The sequence below is a fragment of the Amblyomma americanum genome, chromosome 7, assembly GCF_052857255.1.
Source record: "Amblyomma americanum isolate KBUSLIRL-KWMA chromosome 7, ASM5285725v1, whole genome shotgun sequence".
In the NCBI taxonomy this organism is placed as follows: domain Eukaryota; kingdom Metazoa; phylum Arthropoda; class Arachnida; order Ixodida; family Ixodidae; genus Amblyomma; species Amblyomma americanum.
Window position 1 is genome coordinate 56,364,184 of NC_135503.1, and position 27,686 is coordinate 56,391,869.

General features: G+C 44.9%; 2 protein-coding genes across 3 annotated transcripts in view; one reads left to right on the forward strand and one right to left on the reverse strand.

Annotated features, from left to right (window-relative positions):
* The window catches only part of LOC144099167 (putative glutamate receptor), a 71,059-nt gene extending 57,982 nt beyond the window's left edge, over nucleotides 1–13,077 (reverse strand). The window contains exon 1 of the mRNA XM_077632293.1: nucleotides 10,454–13,077. Coding sequence (XP_077488419.1) covers nucleotides 10,454–10,606 — 153 coding nt within the window. The 5' untranslated portion in view covers nucleotides 10,607–13,077. The remainder of the gene's footprint in view (nucleotides 1–10,453) is intronic.
* On the forward strand, nucleotides 4,009–27,686 carry LOC144099168 (uncharacterized). 2 transcript variants are annotated; one of them, XM_077632294.1, is made up of 4 exons: nucleotides 4,009–4,243; nucleotides 19,897–19,967; nucleotides 20,647–20,817; nucleotides 25,110–27,686. In XM_077632294.1, the coding sequence occupies exons 1-4, from the start codon at nucleotides 4,168–4,170 to the stop codon at nucleotides 25,263–25,265; spliced, it is 474 nt and encodes a 157-aa protein (XP_077488420.1). In that variant the 5' UTR covers nucleotides 4,009–4,167; the 3' UTR covers nucleotides 25,266–27,686. The 2 variants fall into 2 exon arrangements, with proteins under 2 accessions (XP_077488420.1, XP_077488421.1); XM_077632295.1 differs by lacking the exon at nucleotides 4,009–4,243 and adding an exon at nucleotides 13,230–13,419.

A 27,686-nucleotide genomic window follows, 5' to 3' on the forward strand; every position in this document is an offset into this window, starting at 1 on the left:
TGTGTCATCTGTCGCCCAATATAGTCAACCAGCCCGACATTACCATCCTCCAAGAAGACCTGCTACGCGTCCGAGAGTGGTGTAAAAACTGGCTAATGTCATTAAGTTCTGCTAAAACTTCCCTTCTTTCATTGCAACACCAGCGCAACCACCAGGATGCAGTTTATGCAATTATCAAGCTTCCCATTAAATCAGTAGATTCCTGTAAATACCTTGGCATCCATTAAAGTAAAAATCTAACCTGGTCGCAACACGTTCACCATGTAACTAACTCAGCTAATCAAGTTTTAGGGTACCTGTGCCGTAACGTTGCTTGAGCACCGCGTTCCATAAAATTTCTTGCTTACTTAACATTTGTACGGTCGAAATTGGAGTTTGCATGCGCCGCCTATGATCCTAAATTTGCTAACCTCACTGACACGCTTGAATCTGTACAGAATCGTGCTGCAAGATTCATTTGTTATAATTTTTCATATCACACTAGCGTTTCCGCACTAAAGTTTCAGCTTAATCTCTCCACATTGGCCTGTCGTCGCAAGATCGCCCGTCTTTCCTTATATCATAAATTTTACCATACCTTTAATAACGAAGTTATTCCTATCACACGCGCTCATCGTATTTGCCGTAATTGTCACCCTAACGCCGTCTACCCTGTGAAAGCCCGCACCGAAACATATCACCAGTCTTTTTTCCTGAAAACAGCCCGAGACTGGAATGACCTTCCATCCGAAGTGGCAACCATCATCGACTTCAGCAAATTCAAAACCGCCATCGAACATCATCTGTATCCATGTTCATTGCCTTTTCAGCCCACCCCTCTTGCAATGTCCCTTGGGGACCTTTCAGGAACAAATAAATAAATAAATCTCGAGCACGGAAGAGCTGAAAATTCTACAGGCGGCTCTCCAAGCAATTGATGGCTGGTGTGAAGAGTGGGATATAGAAAAGAAGAAGGAAAAAAAACTGCTCGACACGTTACATGAAAGAAAACCATCAGCATATTTACTTGTCACATTGAAAAATGAATTTTTTTTTTTTAGGAAAGGAAGCGGCGCAGTAACTGTCTCACATATATCGGCGGATACCTGACCGCGCCGTAAGGGAAGGGATAAAGGAGGGATCGAGTGAAAGAAGAAATCAAGAAAGAGGTGCCGTAGTGGAGGGCTCCGGAATAATTTCGACCACCTGGGGACCTTTAACGTGCACTGAAATCGCACAGCACACGGGCGCCTTTTGTGTTTCGCCTCCATCGAAACGCGGCCGCCGCGGTCGGGTTCGAACCCGGGTACTCCGGCTCAGATTGGCAGGTGTGCATTTCTCGAAGTTGATAAATAAGATTACCTAGGAGTAACGCTTACGAATAATCTATCGTGGTCCATACATATGTCGGATATTTGTGGTTCTGGTTTTCAAAAATTATGCTTTTTTAAAAGAAAGCTTAAAAATGCCCCCGAGTATGCAAAATACAATGCATAACATAAGGTCCAAATTGGAATATGCGTCGGTAACGTGGGATCCCTGCACCGAGAATGATACAGAAAAACTGGAATGAATTCATAGAAAAGCGGTAAGGTTTATGTACGGGAAATATAGAAGACTAGATTCTCCTTCTTTTCTCATGCAAGGTCATCAGATTACAACATTACAAGTACGCCGGAGAATAAGTCGACCGCTGCTCCTGCTTTTTTTTTTTCAGGAAAAAAAAAACCGTCAAACCTTTCGAATTACGTGCAGCAAGCTGCTACCAGGCGAACAAGGCATACTACACAATAAATACTGGTTCCGATTTCTAAAAAAAACAAAATTTTATAAGAACAGTTTTTTTCCCTCATACAGTGAAAGACTGGAACGAATTACATTTATTGTCTTTGCATCGAACGACTTCCTGAAAGAACTGGATTGATTTTTGTATCAATCACAGGCGCCTTGAATTGCATTATGTTTTTGATCTGTGAACTTTTTTTTATGGAGTGCGCGTATTTTTTTATTTTTCCCTTTGTGTTTTGAATTTTTGTCCTTTTTTTTTTGGACCGTTGAACTTGTGGTCTCGATCCTCGTTCTTTTTGTTGTATATCCTCTTTACTCTCAGCCTTGTAATGCCCCTCCTAACAGTGCCACAACATTGACCTGCAGTATCGTTAAATAAGTAAATAAATAAATAAATAGAAATAAATAAATAAATAAATAAATTTTTTCAGCCGAAAAGTGCACTCTGCTACTTACAAGACCTTAGGCCACCTGACGCGAAGTAGGACAAAGCTTGAAACGAACTTCAAGCTGGACAGGCTTAAGGAAGGCGTCAAGAGCACAGAAGCACCGACACTAACTGTCCTTTTCACAGCTAATAGTCACAAGCTGCAGTGTCTGTATCATTCCATCGTTAAAGAACGCCACATCTCCATGCGACCTCCAGTGGACATCTGCGACGTCACCTGAACAGCACATCGTTATTGATATTGAAGAATTTGTTTCATTCGCGTCACCAAAACAACCTTAATCTTACTGCGTCGGAAAGTATCAAGCATTATGGGACAATGATAAGGAAGTAGCCAACAGTCACTAAAACCCGGAAAACTCTATGGCAATGTTTTCTTTTTTGATTTGGCGTGATTATGGTACAGAAATCCGTAGTATAATTATTTTTATCTGAAAGATAATTGATTAGGAAGTTGATGAGAAGACAACCACAAACCTTTCAGTTTTGCCCTTAAACTTCCTGTTAATGCTTATTTGCAGTACTCTGACGTTCGCATGTTCATAAATGAAAACCTACATTCTTGTGCAAAATGAAAAGGAGTGAAAACTGACCCTCGTAACTATGATTGTCAGTTCGTGCTAGAGCAGCTTTCGTTCGAAAGCGGATCATTTCAAATTAATTTCAGTTCCGTCATCCGACCTCGAGACGTTAGTGGGGCATTGTTACGACCCATTCTTTTGCACAAAAAAATACAAGGAACCCAGAAAATTTTAAAGGAAATATCAAACTGTCTTTACGTGCGCAAGTTTAATTCTACTAAACCTGAAAAGAGGAGTGTGGATGAAGTCGTGTTACAATATCCCCCATAAATAGTCTCGTACTGCCTAAGAAAAGCTGGTGTGGTAGCAGGCTCTGCTACCACACAAGCTTAACAATATATTGCAGGACTTGCTTTGGTTGCAAATACCTTGTTCTGCTGTTGTAAAGTTGATATAGGTGAAACGATGTTGTCTCCAAAATAAATTGATTTGGCTTTATGGGGTTTAAGGCCCTAAAGCAAATGTGGAAGCACGCAGTATCGTTGAATGAATTGGAACCAACCGGCTGCACGTAGTCTATAGCTTTATACGACGCAAGTTAATTGAACATTGATAAGACACATAGAGAGAAAATTAATTCCAGCGGCGCAGATTCCCTCCGACGCATGTTCTAGTGAGCCTCCAGCACATCTTTTTCATAGAGTTGCAGTTTGTGGGTGCAACTCAGTTTTTGTCGTTTCATTGTTTTTTTCTTTCCAAATCATTAGTGTTGGTTGTTGTTCATTTAAAGTTACTTCTAATCAAGCTCAACCCTACGATTGCGCTTTCGCTGTCTGGACATCTCTTCACCTTCAGAGCACCTCGCGTTTTTTTTTTATATATATTTCACAAACTGCCCTTTCAAAGAACGATTCTTAAGCTGCCCTACTGAGAATTGTACGTCGCGCAATTTTACTGCCATAGATGAACGAAACATAAAGTGAACAACACAAATGTAACGCGAAGATATTTATGTTTTCTTCGACGGCAGGCTACTTGGCGCATATATCCGCTTGGCTTACAATGTCTGCTAAGAAGGTGCGAATGCTGTGTTATTCAAGTTATCCCCAACCAGTGGCTAAATTACTCAATTTTCGCTGCACATGTCCACGGCCACTTCGCCGGTTTTATTCCTCCATATAAGACGCGCTACTTGCAACGTTACGCACAGCTGGAAGCTAGCGCCCTCTGCGGCAAATGTTTCGAAAGAACAAGAGAGAAGCTAGACAGGCATGTTGATAGAGGGGCACCGTCCGTTCGAGCATTCGCTGCCTGGCGCGCCTGAACGCCGGCGACTTGTAACCTCACCAGTTGCGTGAGAAGAAAGGATTTCCTCTCCTTCGCCGCGAGATCAATTTGCGTTTAGTCCGTGCAACAGCACTGTCTCCCGAAATGTCAGCAAGCAATGCGGCTTCGAAATCTAGCGGTGGCCTCTTTTGGGACGTCAAGTACGCCCTCATTGAACCAGGTAAAGATATGTTTTTTTTTGTGTTTGCGTTTTGGTTATGTCATTTGTTTTTGCCGCAGCAGAAAGAAGTGCTGCGAGCGTAAGCTAGTCTTTTGTGCTGTTTGGAGCACCAAAGAGTACTTCGCTATTATTATATTTTGTTATTATTATGATTACATGCTGTGCCTTAAGTGGAAGCCTCTATTCCATCTTCTGAGAGACGCTGTAAAACAAAACGCGCGTAATCTGTCTGCTCAAGACCGGTACCGTTAAAGCTAGTTTCAATACTGTTGTCTCTGTAAGGTTGGTTTTGAAATCTACGTAATAATTTTCAGCACTTTGCTTTTTCTTATTTTGGTTCTACTACATACTTTTCTGCCCAACCACGCTGACAGCCAGAGTCTTATGCAATGACATTGATGTCAGGACGGCGCAGGTTATGTTCGAAGACAAGTAATTAACGAAACAGTGCACGTAGATTACTACACATTTTTTACGTGACGCGCTAAGGCAGCGCTACAGATCAAAATGTACAGGAGCTGAAAACCGGGAGATTGAACTTGCACCTTTAGTTAAACTCCCTCGACCCACATTGCGAATGCACTGACGACACGACAACAGCCTAAAATAAAAAGTCAAGCTGTAAAATAGCTGGAACTCCCCAGGTAGACATAAACAACAGCTGCTTCAACCGCCTAATTCTGCTCAATAAATATATGCTTTTTTTCTCAGAAGGAGTACCACGCATACTCTGATAAGAGTATGCCCACGCATACTCTGATAAGAGTATGCGACTCGTTTCTATCCCCCCCCCCCCCCCCCCCCCTCTCAATAGGTCCAGGAGCCTCTTCTACATTTCAGGCTGTGCTGGTGATAGGCTTTTGCCTAGCTTTATTCCTTTTCCATGCACTGGGCCACCATTTTAACCACTATATTCCGTCTCGGGGTTTAACTGCCAGTCTTTGCTTTTTTTGTGTGTTCTTTAGCTGTACGGACAAGACATTCCAGCAGCTAAATAAGGCTCGGTTTTGTGCACTGGATAATGCATTCCCATTGCAGTTTTTATAGTAATAACAATAACGTTAGTAGCTGATCATGGTCTTCTTACAATGCGTGCAGCCCCTTTTTCTTCTTACTGGGGCAAGTAAATTAGCTGAAAATCATCCTATTTTCTGTCACAAAACTGTGACATAGGTGAAATTTATATATCTAGAACTCAAGAAGTTTTTACAGTCAGATCAAGGGGGTAGTATTTTCTTAACGCATCATGTTTTAGTTCCTTCGGGGCCATGGCGAAAAACATATACATCGTTCAAGTCTGGTGTATTGCTGCAGAAAGAACACAGATAGGATGAAACACTAAACCTAATAAGCTCACTGAATGCAATGCAACAGGTATAATATAAGAAATTCTGCATAAGAAGCATAAAGTAAAACATCGTCTTAAAACATCACATGTTGTTGAGCAGCATATTAATATTTCAGAAGTTTGAAGTGGACCCTCGAGCACTAAGGTGGGCAACGAATGAAGAGGTTAATCACAGCCCACCCCGTATTCGAAGAACAGCCCCCTGTATTTTGTTTGCAGTGAGAATGAATTGCATTTGCACATGTTTCTTTACATACATACATACATGCAGGAATTTTATTGAAAGATATGTATGTGCAGTACATAGTGTGTGCCCACAGAAGCGCAAGCGCTTGTGGGCGGGCCACGGCAGTCGCAACAATGTGCGGTCAGTACAAAACACTGAAAGTATACAGCTGCCATTCTTAGCAAAAAAAAAGGAAGAAGAAAAAGGAACAATAAAACATGCCGATACATTGCATTAGTTAAGTCAACGAATTACCGATTGATAATCATGTAAACAAGAGGAAATTAGCAGTCAATAAACGGAACACAAATTTCAATAACAAAGTGCAAATTACAAAGCAACTCAGTAATTTCCTTCATTGCAACTTTCCATCCACGCTTGCAGTCTAGGTTTCACAGCCCTCATAGAATCACAACCCAACACCTTTGCAGGTAGTTTATTCAAATAGTAGGGTATATAGAACTGTCGTGTCTTTTTACCATAGATGGTATAAACTCTAGGAACTTTGTAACATGCTATGTGCCTAAGTGACTCTGGTTTTTTGTCAGGCTGTTTAAACAGCACTGAAAAGTAATTTCTGAGAACTACCACTTGCACGTACAAGTCATGCAGAGGAATAACTCCTGCTTTAACCATTCTAGTTTTGTGGTTGGATTTCTCGTGAGAAGGGCCATACAATAAATTAGTGGAGATTCTGCACAGAAAACTATCAACCTTCTTGATCTTACAAGGCGCACAAGAACCACACACTGAAACACCGTATCTAAGTATAGATTCTCCTAAAGATCTATACACAGTCTGACGCATGTTTGCAAATGTACTGTATTTTATACTATAAAGCTGGACAGAAAGAGAACAGAGTCGCTTTAATAAATAGTCAATTTTGGAAGACCACCACATGTTGGAATCAAGATACAGGCCAAGATATTTAACACTGTTCGAGTAGGGTAGTGCCGAACATTCACAATTGGCACAGTTGCTACCACGCAGACGAACAGACAGGGCAAGATCAACATTCTTGTGCGGATTCCTAAAACATATTAACACAGTTTTCTTTTTGTTTATGTATATTTGATTTCCAGATAAGCAGTCTACTATTTTATTGATATCTACTAAAGCAGTTCCAGTGCGAGTGAGATTGATTCATGGGATATTACTAAAGCTGTGTCATCAGCATACTGAAACAATTTTGCATTTAATTTCAGGTTAACCATATCATTTACATAAATATTAAACAAAAACGGTCCCAAAACAGAAGCTTGTAGAACACCATACTGAATATCAGAGAGAATACTAAATGATTCTTTAATTTTTACTACTTGTTTGCGGTGCAAAAGATAGCTTGCAAACAATTGTTGGTATGGACCACGGAATCCAATTCTTTCCAACTTATGTAACAAAACAGAGTGCTCTACCATGTCGAATGCTTTCGATAAATCCAAAAATAATCCAAAAACAAATTGATTCTTATCCAGGTTACCATTGATAAAATCACAGCAATCTTCAAGAAGCTCAACTGTACCAATATTACGACGGAAACCATACTGTGTAGTACTCAAAGAAAAATACTTCTCACAAAAAGATGTCATATACTGGTGAACAATTTTTTCCATCAGGATGCTAATGACTGGTAGTATGGCAATTGGTCTGTAATTTGTTTCATCTGTCTTTTTCCCCGACTTGTAGGTTCGTCTTACTACTGAGACCTTCAGGCCTGGTGGTATTTCTCCCGTCTTAAAACAACCATTAAGTATATGTAAAAGTACTTCTTTAAGCTTGGAGTAATTATTTCGCAATGCACGTAGTCTAATCCTATCGTAGCCTGGTGGCTTGCTGTCCGGTAGCGTACTAATAAGGTTCCACAACACTTCTTGATCAACAGGAGGAAATGCAGCAGAATTAATTTTCTTGCCCTGGTGTTGGATGGTAGAAGCGATTGTTTTTTAAGTTCTCTAATGGATGATACAAACGTATCATTAAAAGAATTCGCAATGTTCAAAGGATCCGCTTTCATAAAAGTACATTGCAACTTCTCATCCAAATTAGATTTCTTCTGTCTACCTAATAATTCATTTAATAGATCCCAAGTTTTCCTTGTATTTGCTGCTGCACCTAGAAAACTCAGCAGAAAAATATTGCTTCTTTGCTTGTCTCAGCATAGCAGTAAGCTTATTACGATATGCCCTATACTGCTCTTTTAAGGCAAGGTTTTCAACGTCTTGTTTATAGTCATTCCATAGTTTGCCTTTTTCATAAGACAGTTTAAGTATATCATTCGTTATCCATTTCTTCTCTGGATTTCTTAACTTTATTTTAACCTCCCTCGTGGAATTAGCATACAGCTCATCAAACTTGGCTACTAATGAGTTATAAGCATCAATGCGAGTTTGAGTTAGCAGAGACCTCCAATTAAAAGTTTGGACGAGCTCGTCAAAACATTTGTTATCAATTATTTTTATCGTTCTAACGGTCTGACTCGACGTTTCCCATTCTTGCTTGAGAACACACAGCACTGTGAAATAATGATCCGCCACCTTTCTTCGTATTACTGAAGCGTTGGCGACGTTATTCGGGGACGTTATATGGTCGATGCACGACTGAGTAAGTCTAAAGCCCGTTACCTCTTCCTTGGTAAAACTATAAATCATATTCTCTATTCCGTATGCAGCAACTAAATCTAAATAGCGCTCAACACCAGGTTTCCTTATTTCAGAAATGTCAATATTAAGGTCACCAGCTATTGTTACATTAATTCGATTGTAATGAGATAAAAATTCCGCAAGTTCAGAAAAAAATACTTCGAGTATTGAGTTAGGAGGGCGATAAATTGCTAGCACAACAAACATCTCGTCTTTACAACTTAGTGAAAGAGCTACTACTTCTGCCGCATTAAAAGCACAAGCTACTCTTTCAATGTGCCAGCATTCTTTAACAAATCCTAATACACGACCACCCCTACCAGAAGCATGACAATAAGAGAAGGATTGAAAGCCTGGAAGAATAAATATATCAGACTCATACTCATTAACATTAGTTTCAGTCAGAAGTACAATGTAAGGTACTCAAGCAAATCAGACAAGTAGATATTTAATAAATTCCAGTGATTTTTGATGCTCCTTATGTTGATATAAACAAGATCTAGTGCACACTTGACTTGAGAGTTAAACAAATTACTTCTATGTGTATTCCAGTCGGTAAATGAGCCGAAGTTCTCACTCATGGCTGCTCAAGCTTATCAATGTCACATGCGTTCTCAATTCTTATAGCTCCAGAGCCCTCGATCTTCCTCACAAAGATCTCGTTTTCCAACCATACAAACTTGTATGATTTCTTCTTTGCTTCCTGTCTTGTTTGTAGCCGCCGCGGTGGCTGAGTGGTTATGGCGCTCGGCTGCCGGCCCGAAAGATGCGCGTTCGATCCCGGCCGCGGCGGTCGAATTTCGATGGAGGCGAAATTCTAGAGGCCCGTGTGCTGTGCGATGTAAGTGCACGTAAAAGAACCCCAGGTGGTCGAAATTCCCGGAGCCCTTCACTACGGCGTCTCTCATAGCCTGAGTCACTTTGGGACGTTAAAACCCCCCCATAAATGTGGCCATAGATGTTTTGTTTGCCACAACAACTTCTTTGTCTGAGCAGGCAGGTTCTTATTAATGTACACGTCTTCTTCTTTAAGGGCATAGCGTTTTTTTATCCACTGTTCCCGAGTAGTATGTGAATTGAATTTTACTAGCACAGCTGGTATCTTTCCCTTTTGGGCAGGTAGTCAGTGTGCAACCTCTATGGACTGAAGCGTATTCTCTGGAATCTCCATCCTACCTGCCAACGCCTTCAGTAAGACATCAAGGTCCTCATTTTGCTCAAGTTTGAGACCATGGATTTCTACGTTGTTGCGCCTTGAGTAGGCTTCCAGGTTATTCAAGGCTCAGTGCTAAGATAACTCAGCGTATCCGCCTGCCCCGCAAGAGAACCCGCTAACTCCTCTGATCTCTCCTTTAACACAGAAACCTCAGCTGAATACGAAGCCATAGACACCTTCATTTCTTCATATTTTGAAACGAGCAGTTCCATCGAAGTCTCAATGCCCGTAATTACCTGCCCTTGCTTCTCAGTGTGCTCAAGCACTGAATCACTCTTCGAGCTCTGTGACTGTATAGCTTTGTCTAGCTTGTCAACTCTGGAACTAACCTTCGAAAGTTTCTCATCCAGCGAACGGATAGCTTTCATGAGCTGATTCATAGTCTGTTGCTTTCCTTCATCATCACTGTCTGTATCAGAATTTTTTGTATCCCTCTGATGTGCAGACCTCGACGACAAGCATGTCTGGCACACCCAGATTGGTTTGTTCAGTGTTTTCAAGGGTTTATTTGTAATCACAGAGCATTTTTCAGAGTGATAAGAGCTCTTAAATTCACGGCACTTCAGACCGTTCTCATCAGGCACTAGTTTTGAACAAACCTCACAAAAACCAATGGAATTGGGAGACATGACAAAAAAGCACACTCAAGCACACGCAAAAGAAACTCGCCAGGAGCAAACACTAGAAGCTCAACAGTCATTACACTGCAAGCTAACAACAATCTGGGAAACTGTTTATCAAAGGAAGCCTTGCTAAAACAAACACAACCAGCATCGCTCACCGGAAGAATACCAGGAAGTTCGGACATCCGTCGCAGCTGTCGTTGATGCCGCCAGCATGTGTTGACGCCTCGCAGAAAGTAGCCAGCAGAGGCCACTATGACGAGCAGAGGGGCGAGGCGAGACAAACTTTTCCGTTGAGCGGCAGCCCTCATGCACAGCACGCACGCGCACTAACGTTAGCTGGGGACAGCCAGCCGGTGTGCTGGGTAACTCTCGAAGAAATGTCCTATCTATAACGGCCAATCCCAATAACGACCTTCATTGCTGGTGTTATAAATAAATACCTAAATAAATAAATACGGAGGTACTTAAACTTCGTGTACAGGCGAATCCGTAAGTTCCAAACCAGCCCCTACATCAGGTGGTGATTGTTTTTCTCCACTTCTCTTAGTTTGTGCGTGCGCGATGCAAGTGTCTGCCTTACTTCGCGCCGGCTGGAAGAAGAAAGTATAAAATATCTTGAAGGTCACGCGAAGTTATATACTGTCGTAAGTCTGTCGACGCACTTGTCATAACTGTCCTCAAACCAACTGCTTTGCGCCATTCGGTCCACCATCAGTATATAGGGGCTTCTAATGCCTACCGAATAACTGATTCATGACACAGCTGGCTGTAGAGGGCTCTTTCGTTGAGCTGACGAGCATGGTATGGACGGAAATGGTTGAGAATTTAGGGTGTTTAACGTCCTTAAGCGAGTGAGGCTATGGGAGAGCTCCGTAGCGGAGAGCTCCGGATAATTTCGACCACCTGGGGTTCTTTAACGTGCGTTGACATCACGCAGTTGATGGGCCTCTAACAGTTCGCCTCCATCGAAATGCGACCGGGATCAGACCCCCTGTCTTTCATGTCAGCAGTCAAGCCACCCGGGCACATTTTGTGGACTGGACTGTCGAGATATCAGAGACAGGGGAAGAATCTGAGAAACCTGTGTAGTGCTTCCTGTAGGTATTTTGTGCCTAATTATTTCATTACAGTGACAGCTTAGTGTTCTTGCCAATTTTTACTTGAGGCGGCGATGTTAATTAAAAACCATCCCTGCAAAAGATTAGGGACACACATACACAAAATAGAACTAAGCTTCGGCAGGAGAAAAGTTACCCTGAGTTTTTACCAGTACGTCATATCAATGTACTTGCACATTCTAGCATGGAATTTGTCGGTTATATCCAAATGCGTAGCTGAATCCTTCGTTACACATGCGGGCGGTTGCATCTTAAGACTTAGGCTTATTGCAGTTAGAGCTTCTTTTCACTCGAGTACTTATGTGTTGTGATAAAAGGCATTGTTCCACGAGCCTGGTAATAGAAAAATAAAGGAAGGCACTTGGTGAGTTTGGCTGTTACTATTTGTAGCTCTCCTGAGTTTTTGCCAGGAGCTTGACTTTGTGCGGCATATGCAATCTCACTCATGTTCGAGTGTGAGGCAGGTTGGTGAAATCCCAACGTGCAGCTTCATCATTCGTCGACAATGCGGGTGATAAACCAGCGATTATGGGGAGTCCACGCAGCGCTGTTGATAACAGGAGGCCCCGTTGCGAACCTTCCACAGTTTACATTTTCCTTTTTCTCTTATACCGGCACCGTTGTGTCACATGTCATGATTACTTCATCTGCATGTTTTGGTCATGCGGTCAACGTGAAGCATCATGCCAATCAGGTACTTCAGCCAGAAATGCAACAAAAGAGGCAGGAAGTGGAATTTCTCTGGGCACCTAAAAAACACAAGTCTAGCGTTCCTTTAGCATGGAGTGCAGATTTTATGGGGTGATATTGGTATGGAGTTGTTTTATTCTTTTTCCTTAGAGGGAGCGAAGCCAAAGGAAAGCTGAGGTGTGGGGCACTATAAGCAGGCGTGAAAAATTGAGTGCTCATCTAAGAGAGCTCGAAGCTTTGCCAAAAGAGTACTCCAAACAGGCGTCGCTGTTTGCGCCCAGATCACTGGCGAAAAGTGGGCGTCCTCAACAGCAAAAAAATAAATAAATAAATAAGCGTCCCTTAACAACAAACTAGTTTTAAATCAATGGCTTCCAGTTTTCTCCTAGTAAATAGAAACGGCTGCTAAAAAATTTAGCAGATTCCTAGAAAACCAAATATGAAAGTATTCGAGGGACCCTGTTGCGCTCGTGTGTGTGCGTGCGTGTTTTGTGCCTCGTGTCCCGTCGTATTTTGCGCAGTTTTCTTGAATATGTCGATCGTGTCACCAGCTTGCCCAACAATCTGCACTACTAAGCTTGTTTTATATTCCGCCTTCGACTTCGAAACGGCTTCAGGAGTACTCGAAGTTTTCGTTTCGGAGATTTAATTCAGTCGACTGTAAAATAATATCGCATTTACCACAAGCTGTGCACCATCTGCCTGTGAAAGGGCGTCCCCACATTTCCCCAGCATCCGCCGCTCATCGCAGCAACACACTGCGAAGAAACAGCCAGTGCTGCTGCACTCTTTTAGTGCGTTTTCTATGGCTCTATTGACAGCCTCGCTCGCAAAACCGGCGCCCCGTTTTCGAACCGGTTATCTGTGCGGTATCATCGTTGCTCAAGTGCAGCGCCGACGGCGCCGACCTGACGCAACAGTCGCTCTGCGTTGCTGCATTGCCGCAGCGGCTGCTCTGACTCATCTCGCGCGCTGCTCGGCGCAGGCCCTCCCACTTCCTCCTCTTCTACTAGTCGGGGCAGCCGCTGCTTGCCCGGGCTTGCAGAGGGTGCTCGCGCCGCGCTACATTTTCCCTCCAAAAATAAACGCAATACGTGCACAGCTCCGATTGGTTTCTAACATGACTCAGGGTCACGCGTTGTCTGGGCGTGCATCGCTTGATTGGAGTAGAGGCTGACGTGAAGTCGGAGCGACCTCTGTGGAAAGGCTGCGCGAGCCTGCTACGCTGCTCCAACAGCCAGAGTGGTACGGAACGCCAGCGGAGCTGGAGATGGCGAAGCAGGAATCCATTTCCGATGCGGAGAGCGGATGGGGTACGTGCGAATAATGTGCTGTATTTTTCGACCTCGGGGTGCACAGTGATAAGATGCTGAATCAGGACTGTTGTTGGTTTGTGGGACTGAATTTCTTTCTTCATTCGGCGTGACATAAATGAGCATCGCAAATTGCTGAACTTCCGGTGGCTATGAATATAGCGGGCGTGCTCATGCGGAGCGCATGGGGAGTGAGTGAGTGAAAACATTTATTGATTTCCAAAGGGATTCGCGGATCGAAGGCTCCGTCGTCTTCGTGCTTGCGCCGGCGACTAGAGTCTTCTTTCAGCAAGGGTGGGCCCCTATTCCAAGGCTCCACTGAGTCGTGCTGCACCGGTCGCGTGCTCTATAAAGGCCCTCTGGGCCGTGAGCTCGCTGCTGGTGAGACGGCTCTCCCATTGCTCCGCACTCGGGTGTTTGTGTTTGTGAAATGCCTCGTTACGTTCGCATTCCCATGTGATGTGGTAGAGTGTGGGTATGGCTCCGCACCACGGACAGGTGTCCCTGTATTGCGATGGGTACATTTTGCTTAGTATGTATAAATTGGGGAAGGAGTTCGTTTGCAATCTGTACCAAGCAGTGGCCTCCTCCTTTGTCAGAGCTTTGTGTGGTGGCGGGTATCTAAACCTGACGCCTTTGCATAGGTTTAAAAGTTCTGTGTATCCCCCCTCGCAGGCTTGAAGGTGAAGACCCGGGGCGTGTGACTGCCCGGCTCGGATTGCTTCCCCTCGAGCTAAGCTGTCTGCCCTTTCGTTCCCCTCTATTCCCGCGTGGCCTGGGATCCAAATTAAATTATGTCTGAGTTTTTCCAACCCTGCAGGGGCTACCCCGCCGAGTATCCTAAGGGCCGTTTTGCTGACTCTGCCCTTTGTGTAGTTTTTGCACGTTTCTTTCGAATCTGTTAGTATGTTGAGTGGGCGACCGGTTCTGTAGCCTTCTGCTGCCGCCAGCGCGACGGCAATTTCCTCGGCCTCCGCTGCGCCCGCGACTTTTGCTGCGGCGCTCGTGAGCATTCTTCCTTTGCTGTCTACGACTACCAGCGAGGCTGCGTGTTCTGACCCGCACGGGTAGACGGCAGCGTCCGTGTATACTGTGTTTTCTTCCGAGGCTAGCGTTTTCTCTACGTACTCCGCCCTAGCCTTGCGTCGGTGTGCGTGAAGGTTAGGGTCCATATTTCTCGGTATGGGCTTAACGTTAAAGGTTTCTCTAAGGTGGTCCGGCATCTCCGCGTATCTGTCTGTCAGTCCGCGAGTGTCCCGACCCAGCCTTTTCAGGAGCGCCCGTCCCGCAGGAGTGCCTCTTAGTCTGACTTTTTGTGCTCCCAGCAGCGCTTCCGCGAGTTCGTCGAAAGTGTTGCTGATGCCTAATTGTAGCAGTTTCTCGGTTGACGTGTTTCTGGGTAAGTAGAGAGCCGTCTTGTAAGCCTTCCTCAGGATGGTGTCGGCTTGTTCTCTTTCCGCCTTGGTGGTTGCGTGGTACGGCAGGGAGTACGTAACTCGGCTGACTATGAGGCTGTTTACTAGCTTGAGGGTGTCTTCCTCTCTCATGCCGTATCTCTCTTGAGAGACGCGGTTGATCATGCGGCCCACCTGCTCTGCCGCTTTGCTTAGCAGGCTAATGGTGTGACTGCATTTGCGGCTGCCTTGTAGCCACATGCCCAAGATTCTTATCATGTTCTTTTCGGGTATGAGTTGACCCTCGAGGGTGACTTCCAGGGTTGCTTGGGTGGGATGTCTGCCGATTCTGAGGAGCTCCGATTTCTCTGTCGAGCACTGCAGTCCTCTTTCCTTTGTGTAATTTTTCACGCAGGTGGCAGCTTCTTGCAGCCTTTCTTGTTTTTCGCCTAGGGATCCCCGGGTGGTCCAGACCGTGATGTCGTCGGCGTATATCGCGTGCTGAATTCCCTCGATCTTCTTTAGCTTGTTTGCTAGTCCAATCATTGCCACGTTGAAGAGGACGGGCGAGATGACCGAGCCTTGAGGTGTGCCTTTACACGGGGTGTGGAAGACGTCGCTTCTTAGCTCACCTAGCCCTACCGTTGCCGTTCTGTTGCTGAGAAAGTCCCTGACGTAGTCGTGGGTTCTCTTTCCGCAGTTGGCGTTGTTCAGGCCCTCCATGATGGCCACGTGGCTCACGTTGTCAAAGGCCCCCTTTATGTCGATGGCCATGACCACGTTTTCGCCCGCTTTCGGCATCGTTTCGAGCACTACTTCCTTGATTTGGAGTAGCACGTCTTGCGTGGATAGGTTGGCTCTGAACCCAAACATGCTGTCCGGGTACAGTTGCTCCTTTTCTAGATGATTTTGGATTCTTCTGGTTATTATTTTCTCATAGAGCTTCCCCAGGCACGACGTGAGTGATATCGGCCTGAGGTTCTCTATCTGTAGTTTCTTGCCTGGTTTCGGGATCATCACGACGACGGCGTGTTTCCATTCCGCCGGGACTCTTCCTTCCTGCCATAGCGTGTTTAGATATTTGGTTAGTTGGTCTATTGCCTCGTCGTTGAGGTTGCGAATTAAGGAGTTTCGGATCTTGTCTGCTCCTGCCGCTGTGTTTTTTGTTGCCGACGCGACCGCTTCCATCACTTCTTCTCGCGTGATGGGTCTGTCCATGGTGGGGTTGTCTTCTCCGCGGTATTCTTCTTTATAACTTTCGACTTGGTCTTTGCCGTAGCATTTGACCTTGACTTCCTCTAGTAGTTGCTCGTCTGTTCCTTGGTATTGACGGGTTAGCCGCTGTATCGCTTTGCTGCTTTCCGATTTGTTTTTGCTCGGATCCAAGAGGGCCTTGAGGATCCGCCACGTCCTAGCCGTGCTGAGGGTGCCGTTCAGCGAGTTGCTAAACTGTTGCCATCCCTGTCTTGCCAGCTGGTTCGCGTACTCCTCCGCCTGCCTGGTAATGTCCGCAATTTTCTTTTTGAGTTTTCTATTGAGCTTTTGTTTCTTCCACCGCTTGGTGAGTCCGCGTCTTGCCTCCCATAGCCTTAGTAGCCGCTTGTCCACCTCGGGTGTCTGTTCTGTTCTAACTACCTCTTTGGTGTAGAGGTCCTGGATTTGTCTTAGTTGTTGGCTCCAGTTCTCCGCCGATTCGATGGTTCCTCCTTCGAGCTGCTTGCAGTGCGCTCTAAAGGCGTCCCAATCTGTTAGCTGAGCCGTGCCAATCTTCCTCCTGACTTGATCCGCCGTAAGGCTGATTCTTAGAATGTAGTGATCGCTGCCAAGGTTCTCGAGCAGGTTCTCCCACTCTGCGTTCTTGGCACCCCTGACGAAGCTTAGGTCGGGACACGTGTCTGGACTCACGCTGTTTCCCTGTCTGGTCGGTTGATTTTCGTCGGTTAGAAGTTCACAGCCCACGCTTTCTGCCGCCGTGCATATGCCGCGCCCTTTTTTGTCCTCTTTGGGGTAGCCCCATTTTGGGATTTTAGCGTTAAAAGCGCCCGCAATTACCAGTGCGTTTTGTCCCGCCTTCTTTTTCACCTCCGCAAAGAGTCTGATAAAGTCCCCTTTGGTCTGGCTGGGCGGGCTGTATAGGTTTACGATAAAGGTGCTGTTGGCTTTCCTTTTCTTTTTGGGTATTATTTCCGTAATTACGTGTTCTATCTGGGTATCTTTAATTTCGTCGTGCACTATGGCTACTACTTTGTTGCTTATGAGCGTTGCCGTACGGCCGTTTTCCTGACATGTATAGCCCCTTAGTGCGGGGGTGTTGTTAGTTTCCTGCAGGATGATTACGTCTGGTGGGGTTGCTTGGGTGTGGATAAATTGCTGGAGGAGGCCTTGCTTGCGTTTGTACCCCCTGCAGTTCCACTGCCAAATTTCTAATTGCTGTTGTTTGTGTTCTGCCATGATTGGTTAAAGTTGGTTGTACTCTGGGTTTCTGTGCCGAACCTTCGTTCGTTAAATAGTCTGTCTCTAGCGTCATTGACTCTTTGGGTGTTTTGATTTTTTACGTAATTCTTAAATCTTTGCTCCTGTAGGGCAAACTTTTGTTGAGTTTGTTGAATTTCGTTTTTCATTTGGTTCATTTGCTCCATTATTTGAGCCATGAAATTTTCTATTTTGCTGTCGAGGTTTCCCTCATTGTTGCTTTGTTGCGTCTCCATAGGGGGAGGGGTTGGTGTTCTACGTGGTGAGCGCCCTGTTCTCACCTCCTGTTTCTCTCTAATGAGCTCATTGAGCTGTCTTCTCAGCTCGTTCGACTCTCTACGGCTCTGCTCGAGCTCGCGCTTAAGGTTCTTAATCTCTTTCCTAAATTGGTTGTCTTGTGTGTTTGTGTCTGAGTGCGGAGCATAAAGCGATTTGGGAGGGCCGTCTCTCCAGCTCACCTTAGTGCCGCCGCTCTTCTTTTGCTGTTTCTTCTGGCCCGGCTTGCCGAGGGGCGGGAAGGACTCGTCCCGGCCTTGTGGTCCCCGGCTTCGGCTGCGGCTCCGCGACTCGCTCCGGACCTGGCTCTCGTTCCGGAACCATCGCGGCCGTCTTCCGCGGCTGCGGCTGCATCCGCGTCGCTGCTGTTGTTTGGGGCCCCATCTCAGCTCCCTTGCCGGCTTGAGGCGTTGTTTGCAGTCCTTGGTGCCCACCGCGTGGTCTCCGCCACACAGCAGGCATTTTGGCGTGCACTAGTGCATGTCCTCCGGGTGTCGGCAACCGCATTGCCGGCAGGTTCTGGATTCCGGGAATCTTTCTTCCGCGCCTAATTGATTAGAAATGAACGATCTCTTCGATTTTCGCAGTTACGTTATTAGATCTGTATCCTAATTTATTGCCTCTTTAAATTTTTCTTTGCCATGAAAAAAGGGACTGGTGTCTGGCCACGGTGTGGAGTAATCCTTGTCGTGCTCTTTTCACATAACTTCAAGCCTCAATCATGCCGTCATTAGCGTATCGAAAGCGCAATTTCAGTGGACTGGTCTATAAGTTAGACACACGGCAAAATGCATTTTTCAACAGTCCTTGCAATAGAAAAAAATAAAGTTTGTTGTCGAGAAAAATGGTTGCAAACGCTGAATTATTTTGTTCCGACGCTTCTATGCCCTGTGTTTTTGTCTATCGCCAATAAGTGTAATTTCGAGTACAAAGAGATTAAGTAGTTCGCAAAGTTTCGATTTGATCTTTGTCTCGTACGGGCTGCATGCTGTTGTGCCCGGACAACCAGCCCGGATTCCAAATCTACAAGATGCAAAATTTCTCCTGCGAACGCCCTTGGACAAGCTCGGTGCTGCGCCGCAAGGCAGCAGCGCCCTAACACTCCCTTGACAAGCTAAGATGGTGCGCCGCCAGGCAGCGGCGCCTTATTGAGAAGCATCAGCGAGCGACATGTTTAAACGGGCAGCAAGTTGCTAGACAGCGAGGCGCCGGTTTCCCTTCCCCCTGGAAGTCACCGCGCGCGGCAAACTTGAAGCGGGTGGCCAGCGTGGTCGCTGGTTGGACATCTCGGACGGCTGTCAAATGCTGGCTTTTTTTTATTGGTCCGTTTGAGTTACGACCGTTTCTCGGAGCTTTATAAGCCCCAACGCTGCCGCCTGGAGAGACGCCAATCTACCGGAGCCCTATCCACAGAGAGACCGACCCACCGTGAGGCGAGTGCCGCTCACGAGTGGAGTGAGATGTGTGATGCGTTGGAGTCTCGCCGGACGTCGCCGTGCAAGAACAGTCGCGTTTGCTGTTAACTCTCGGCCCCCGTGCCGATCTTGTCCTGTATAATGACTTGTACATAGTGTATAAAATCCCCTTTTGTTATTCTCATCGACGCCTGACTCAGAGTCTTCGCTACCGACAAGATAGCTGGCAACGCACTGTCACAAAACGGGTCGCGAGTGCTACGGGACCACCTCAAAGTCACAACAATGCTCAGCATTTGGCGTTGCAAACAGAGGGTCAAAATGTCGGTTATTCTTCGTTTGCCAAAGCGTGCGTGATGCCCACATTTCTTTTCTAGATTTGAGGGATGATATACACCTATGATGATTACGCTCATGAGGTGTAAGATTTGAATTGCAGGCGTGCATTCCGTACGTCACCGTAACAGTGGTCTAGATGAAGGTAAAAGTATGTGCACAAGGAGGGGCCCGCATATTGTTAGTAACGTTCACTACCGGCTGTATATGTACCGGGATTGTATTTTGATCTCTGAGGGTCGAAACGAAATCTATGCTTTGGTTTTAGGTGCTTAGACTACTGGCCTACTCACACATTCACGTATAGGCCCCAGCAGTAAAATTAAGCAAACAGCCACATTTTAAAGCTGATATTTTGGTGGGATAGCAACGGAAATAGAGCAAAGGGTATAGGTCGCGGGCCTTGCCCATTTCCGTGTTTTTCTGTTTGCCTGTGTGTATGTCTCAGCTTTTTCCAAATCCACTAGCAACATATGCTGCCTCAGTTTGACGGAACCATGTATGAAATCCCTAATACATACAATGACCTGTGCAATCCCTGTTTTCATGGAAACTGATTCCAATCGGTTTCTATTTCTGTGCAGCTGATTATTCGTTCGAACAACCTGCACCCAGATCGTCCGAAAGGTGGTCGCCCTCCCAAGTATCGAGCACGGTATGTGTTACTTCTCATTTCTTGATGCGAATGGATGTGCCTAATCGAAAAGAGGCGCTAGCTAATAAAACATTTTTTTGCTGCTTGAGATTCTCTTAACAGTGACGTTTTAAACTATTTTTTAAAGTTATGCAATGCCCAAAAGGAAGAGTACGCCAAATTAATAACATTTAACGTTTAACTCTGCTTTTAGGTGCCAATATGCATGATTGTTTACGAGACGCGTACACAGCACTAAAAGGCTGTTTGTTTTCGCCATGTGGGGTTCTTCATCTTGAACGAAGATTGGCGTGCACTAATGAAAAGCAAAACTACTGCACACCAATATGGCAGATTCTAAATAAAGATGAATGTACGCTGTTTTATTCGAGGGCGCTTAATATCAACATGGGCCAAAACTAACAAACGTAGCCAGAAGCATATTGATGTCTTGCTTTAAGAACCTGTGCATTGGACTGGTTTTAGGGAGGATTTTTAAGGATTTAAGGATGTTTTTCGTATCACTGCAAGCAAGAGTTTTGCCAAAAGTCAGAATATAATGGACACACTCGTTTTGCAAATCTACTCAGAATCCTGGCGGGAAACGTCAGTACTTAACTTTAGTTCTTTCAGTGGTGTTTTTTTTTCGTGCACTCATGGGCGGCATTACAAATGGATACTTTTTCTTTCTGCACAACAGAGGCCAGAAGCAGTGCATCCTGCTGGGCCTCTTATCAAAATTAAAACAGTGAACGTCTACAATATCGTCGTTCAGGATGGAGAAGTGGACAAGGTTGTCAATATTTTGGAGAAAAAAAATCAAAGAGATTATGATGACATTGATAGGCGTCGTGCCAGGAGTCCTACAAAGGTGAGCTGTCGCACTGGAACGCAGATGTCTTTCAACAACCGATCTTTTAATGTGGCTGCACCTGAAAATACATATGGTTTATAAGGGTTTAACATCCCAAATTGACTCGGGCTATGAGGAACGTGAAAATGCGTAAGTCCGGTGGTGAATTTCTGTGCATATGTATTGACAAAAAACTCCAGGTAATCAAACACATTCGAAAAAGCTCTCAGATGTTTTGCCTTGTTCGTGAACAAAGGAGAGATAGCTACGTTGCAAATTTGTAGCTAGCTTTGCCTTATCATGTGCGATTTAGACACGGTTTATTGGGTTTAACGTCCCAAAGCGGCTCAGGTTATGGCGGACGCTGTAGTGATGGGCTCTGGAAATTTCGACCACCTGAGGTTCTTTAACGTGCACTGAAATCGCACAGTACAAGTGCCTATGGAATTTCGCCTCCATCGAAATTCGACCTCCGCGGCCAGGATCGAACCTGCGTCTTTCGGGCCTGCAGCCGAGCGCCATAACCACTCAGCCGCAGTGGCGGCTATATGCGATTTAGAGCATTTGCTATGTATAGCCTTGCTGACGAGTGAAACGTTATTCCTTGACATGATGACTGAGGAGGTGGCTATGACAGTGTCACCGTCACGAAATGTCCTAATAGAGATCATTTGCCTAGCTGCCCGAAGACAGTGTTGTCCAGTTTAATCTAGCCTTCTAGGGACATCTGGGTCGGATGTAGGTGTTGTCGGCCTAGGACCTGGTTCTGTCATGCGACCGCGTTAGCTTTCGCCACATCTGCTGACGCTTTTTTCGCATTCAGCAGAGGTAGACAACCTGGGAACTTCGTTTTTTAGGCGTTGTCAGAACAAATAAGGCGTTCATTGGGTACCTGTGTCACGCGCTGCTTACTCGCCTCCACAGTTCTTAATCTACTTGCGAAATATCTGCCCCAAAGAGAACTTCGCCTGAGCTCATAGCAGTTTCATCAGTGTTGAAGATAACAACGCAAGACAGACAGTCAATAAAACCTTGCGGCCCTTCTTAATAACCATCATTCTTTGTACGGTTTTTGATTCAATATTGCAGGTTAAAATAAACTGGGGGCGTTCTAGCATTGACACTCTTGAAACGAAGCCTGGATTATAAAATTACTGAGCCTTTATTTATTTAAGGAAGTTAATAATTAACCACAGCTACTGCTCTTTGTCTACGAGGAATGATAGAAAGCTTAACTATGCCACTTGTCGACCGAATTCCACCAGCGTACCTTACTCTGCGATGTCCAGGTAACTTCAAATGCGCATGCCTGGCCGCGTTGAATGATACAATAGGAGTTATAAAGAACAAGTAATCGAGCAGCGGGCTGCATTGCAGCGGCGTTCTTAGTGGAGCGTTGTATATTGCCTGACACACAGAACATTTCCACGAGTACATTCGCTTTCTAAACTGCACAGAATCGCTGGCTTGGGCTGTTTCAGCTGTCAGCGATCACTAGAAGGTGCTCTGCATCTGCTCGATTTTTAGTTACCGCTCATGATTCGACATTTGAAGCCCCATAAAAACCGCTGAAGATCGGCCTCCATTCGAGCGCGACACGGGTTGCCATCAGTTCCAATATAGTGATTGATGGTCTGCCTTCGCCTCCCAAAAACACACATGTATGCTATGAAGAACGCCATTGAAGGAGAGCATTGGTTTAGGCCTTCGGGTCTTCAAACACAAACTTAGGGATAGACAGAGGCTTTTCCTTTGCGTTTTTATATAAACGTGGCGAGCACGGCCATGAATTTAACGGAAAAATCGTGCTCATTAAAAAAAATGCAATTGCTGCTACTTCGAGAGCGTTCTAATACTTGTACATAGCACGCCGTAAAAAATACCGATTAAAAATCTAGAGATCACGCAATGTTTATTTCGCCTGTATGTAACCCTTTTCACTTGAGTCTCGGAACTTCGGGTCTATTCACTGGCGCGATCACTTTTCAAAAAGCCGAGTAAGCAGACCCATTTTATTTTGCCTTTTTATTGTCTACAAAACCAATTTTTTCAAGCATTATTGCCATTTCAGTGGCTTCGCTTACCACTTTTTTACTTGTGCTGTCGCAAGATTCTACTTCCACACAGTGAGCAATTTACCCTTTGACCTCCTGCGGTAACAGGCCCTGACTCCGGCCGGGCCTCATGCCAGGGTTAGTGGCTAGGTCCAGATGCTTAACTTACACAGTTAATAGTCAGCTTTTAGAATTTACTTAACGAGCTTACTAGGTAACATCATTCACCTGCTTTCTGTCGGCAGGTGAAACAATCTTCGGATCCTCCACTTTTATTTCTGAAGTAGTTCGACAAAGTGCCGACGGAGTTTATCGAGGAAATCCTGTTACTTATCTCTTGTATCTTCCTGCCTGATGACTGTGCCAATGCACATCAAGGAAAATGCCTAGCGAAGTATCGCTCCCGCACGTATCCATTTTGTTGGCAGGACACTTCATAACTGGGTCCCTGTTGTTGTCCCAAAACTGATTCAGTCTTCTCGAACTTTGTTAATAACGCGGTTTTTCGTGCAAACCACTCTGAATATACAAGGAAAGTGCTGAACCAAATGCACACAAGCGCAATGAATTGTCATTATGTTCGACCTTTAGTTGCACTGTTCGCCTTTTCGCATTTGCTCCTTTTTCCCGCTCATGAGAGCTACACGAATCCTCAAGTACTCAAGCTAAGCTCTTACGCACCAAGCGTCGGCCAAGTTCTGAGTTCGTGTGACTCGGACTTCAGTCACGACTGGTGACTAAAACTCTGATGTGTCTTTAAGGTTACTCAGCTTTTCTGATTCCGCACATACGATCGAATATCGGTGTTCCCTAGTGTACAAGCATAAAGCTCCCCCTCTGCTGCGTCAAACGACGGGGCCATTAGGTTGAGGCTAATACCACATTCTCAGCAGCTGCACAATGCTTCGTGCCATTCTGAACTGGACAGTTTCTCTGCCTTTCTGCTCCGCAATCTCGAGCTTCGAAGTTTTTCAAACTGAGAGACCTGTGGGTTCTTCACCGCTGCCCTCGATGACAGAGTTTTTATTTCCCCGGATCCAATTCACCAAGCACACCAGGAAGTGCTTCCGCCATAACCTTTCAGGCTGCTTTTTTGTCTGCTTCCTGCTCTTCTCTGTTCATGCTGTTTCCTTGAAAAGAGTCTTAGTAAATGAATTACCGGCAAACTTAATGTTCCGTTGACTGTAATTAAATCTTTCAGGTATATCCAGAGATTTCACAGCACTCTTGCCTGTGCTCTTGCTGAGGGATTCTCACAAGCTCGCACATTGCGACGGTGTACGGCCAGGTTTGCTCATAAGTGTTATACAGGGAAGACACAATTGTGGTATATTAACGGAGATTGCAGGAAACAGTACGACGGCACGTAAGGTATGTGGAAAACCGACGGTGGGCATGTCCAGTGAATGAACTAAGCCAGTAAGCGTCCTATGTTATGGCGGTGGCTATGCCGCTGGAGACGGCAGCAGTTCGATCGTCGTAGACTTCAGGTGCCCCGTGTTCCGTTTACAGCTGTGTATGATGTAGCAGAGGCAAAGGACCCAGCTGGCACAGAGGTTCTTATCAGGCGGTTGTGTTGCCAGCTGCATGTATCCGAAGTCTACAGGCAACCCGCGTCATCTTGTTCCTTGCAAGGCAGGGCCAACCACCACGCTCGACACGGCCACTAGGGCAGGCACATTTTTTGGGGGGGGGCACAGTTCAATGTATTTAGTACTCTTTATTCTTCGCTGATTTTAGATGTTTTTTTTCTATTACGTACCTCACGTGAGATATTGTAACGGTATCCGTGAGGTCTCTCTTCTAAGACCTCGCATTACAACGTATACCTACCATGCTATGTGTTCTTTTTCTTTATTCTAGCACATTAAAATTTATTTTTTTTAAATGCATCACAGCATTACCTGTCTAACTTCGTTTTTATTACATTACCCGCAGTAACAACCAAATGTCACAGCTGGCACCCAATAAAAATGCAACTCAGACCTAGCGATTAACTGTATGTGATCACCTTTTTAGGTCGTCTCTGTCCATTTAATGTTCGTAGTCACTCTGCCTTTTGTTTTTGTGTGCGTGTGTGTATGCATTCGTGTGTGTGCGTGTGTGTTCTTATGTATGTACATATATATCTTGCTTTGCATTTCGTTGCATGCAAAATGCATTAGGAGAGAGGAGGTAAAATATGAGCAGGCAATTGAGAAGGCTTGTATCGCGTACGCGATTGAAAGCTGATTTAAACTGACCTCCTTTTTTCAGCGCGCAGAAGATAATGGACGCTACTCAAATAAGAGGCAAGATGATCGAGAAAAGTACCAAAGATTACAGAGGCGTCATTCTCGCCGTTCAGAGTACAGTATACGTGACAGCGGATATGCACACCGCAGTCGTCGGAGAAGTTGTCAAGACCCCTGAAAGATCTTTTTCAAGGAGGATACCTCATCAAGTGTTTTTCCATTATGCAAGGCAATTCTCTTGTTTGTTGTACGGTATGATGCGGAAAACAGCGCTTGTAGTTACGGTTGCTACGATGGTTGTTGTGTTACGATATTTTTTATACTTTTGCTGCGTTGGGGAGGTTACAGAGGCTTTAGCGGAAGTGAAACTAGAACAGCCTCGCTGGGGAGAGTGGCGAAACGATTCAGAAATGTTTTTTAACGGAGGATACCGAATTGAATGCTTTCACATTATGTGAGACAATTTTCTTGCTCATAAAGAGCTTTTGTGGTTATGGATGTTACGGTAGTTGCTGTTGTGATACGATACCTTTGTTGCGTTGGCGATGTTACAGTTGTCTTGGTGCAGGTGAAACTAGAGCTTTGAATTCTTCAACAGAACAGTTTTGGTCGCTTCCGCTCTGATCGTGGAGCTTTAGTTGAACTGGTAAAGGGCATACGCTTGGCTGGTGGTGCAGTAGACCTCTCCAGTTTTGCCCAGAAACACTTTCAAGCACTCTAAGGAAAGTTTTTCGCATTGTTCAATTGCCTTCGCAAAGTGTACTTTTCGGTCGTGAGGCTGAAATGACAGCACTTATTTCAAGCAAAGCACCTTGATTGAGATCGCTTGCATGTTGTGCTTTTTCGGCGCAACGGAAGATTTAAAGTCATTATGGAAGCTCTGGTGGTTGAAGTTCTGGGTGATAATTATTGCCATGAGAGGGCTTTTTTGGCTCGACTTTCCGACAGAAACGTTTCATATGAACGGTGCATACGAGCATAAGGATTGATATGAATTACAAATATATGGAATTTCATATGCTTTTCATATCTTCTCCTCACACTGTCTGTATGCTCTCTGTATAGCTTTCACAATAATCCAAAGTGATTTTTCTGATTTTATGCAGAGTCCGTATGAATTCCGAATTTTACATATGTGCTGTCCGAAGACTCCGCAAGCTCCGTATGGTTTTCACAGGAACCATATGGGAAAACATACGGAACCGTGGAACTCGTCACTGGAACGTTTCTCTAGGGTTGGCCGTGGTTAGCTCAGCTAATATCATCGGTCACTAGTCAAGAGAGCATGCCAAACCCATCTTGAAAATGACAAGCGGTACATGATGATGATGATGAATTTTAATGGTGCAATGGCAGCTTTGACCATGTGATTTTTCTTCACACAAGGTCTAGGCAACGACACATTTTCCAAGCATTTCACCTCACAGAAGGCGAGCACCATGCAAGTGGTGTTCACGACGTCATGGGAACAGTTTACGGAAACGCCACAGACGTCATAAAGCTGGGCGCTATTTAGTCAGTAATGAACAATGAATTTTTCTCATGTCAAATCAGAGGCAGTGACTCTGAGCCATTCACGGTTTACAGTTTATACACATATCTCTTGAGTTGTGCTCTTTTGTGAAAGGTTTTATAGCCGGCCAAATCTTAAGCTGACGTGCGTGACGGTCGCGTTTTCCGTGCTCCTGCAGCTTATGACGGGGCAAACTTGTGAAAATATGGAATCCAAGCACAGGCTCACTAAGCCCGTGCTTAATATTCAGCTTTCCGTAAGTTTGCTTCGCAAAGCACAGAAAAAGCGGCCGTTGCACAGGCTAGCTAAAGATTTGGTTGGCTATACCTTATGCTCGGGCCTAGTGCAGAATTGAAAATAAAGCAGAAACCAAATCTGCGTTGTTGCAATGTTATAAAACATTAAAAGCAGGAGCAAACATCGTCTTATTATGCTTGGTTTGGACAAAATGACCCTTTCAGGGAAGTGCTAGTTATATGCATTTGAGGCTTTGCTGACCACTGATAGGTTAGTGATTCCTGTGCACTCACCAATCACTTATTGTTTAAGGCTTTTGTGCCAGTAATGTGTAACCTTTTGCTTATGATTACTTGTAATATGTACGTAGTTTCCTGTGGTGAATTCTTTATTTGCATCAGGCAAGTTTTTTTTTTTACATGGAAAACATGTTTGATGCTTGACATTTCTTGCATAAAGTTTACATTGCTTGCGCATGCTTTATGCTTGCCTCTGCTTTGTTGCTACAAAAGTTCATAGTTCTTTTATCAACATGCTGTTCTCTGTGTGCTCATGTGTATCACTCTGCGTCCTACGTGCCTTAATACAGAAATAAAATAAAACGCATGATTTCGCTCTTTGAGGACATCGTTCAAGTTTAGGACTACATAGCGAGCTAGATGTGGAAGATTGCTCGATGCGTTGTTGAAAAGGGCACTGTGAGTATTAGAGCTTTAGAGACAGTTTGCAAAAATAGCTTTTTTTTAAAGCATTTTACATTTGCACTTGTTCTCGTGCACAAATCATTCCGTGTATGCCTCATATATTCATGTACTTCCACGCTTAATAAAGTTTATTTTCAACAAAACA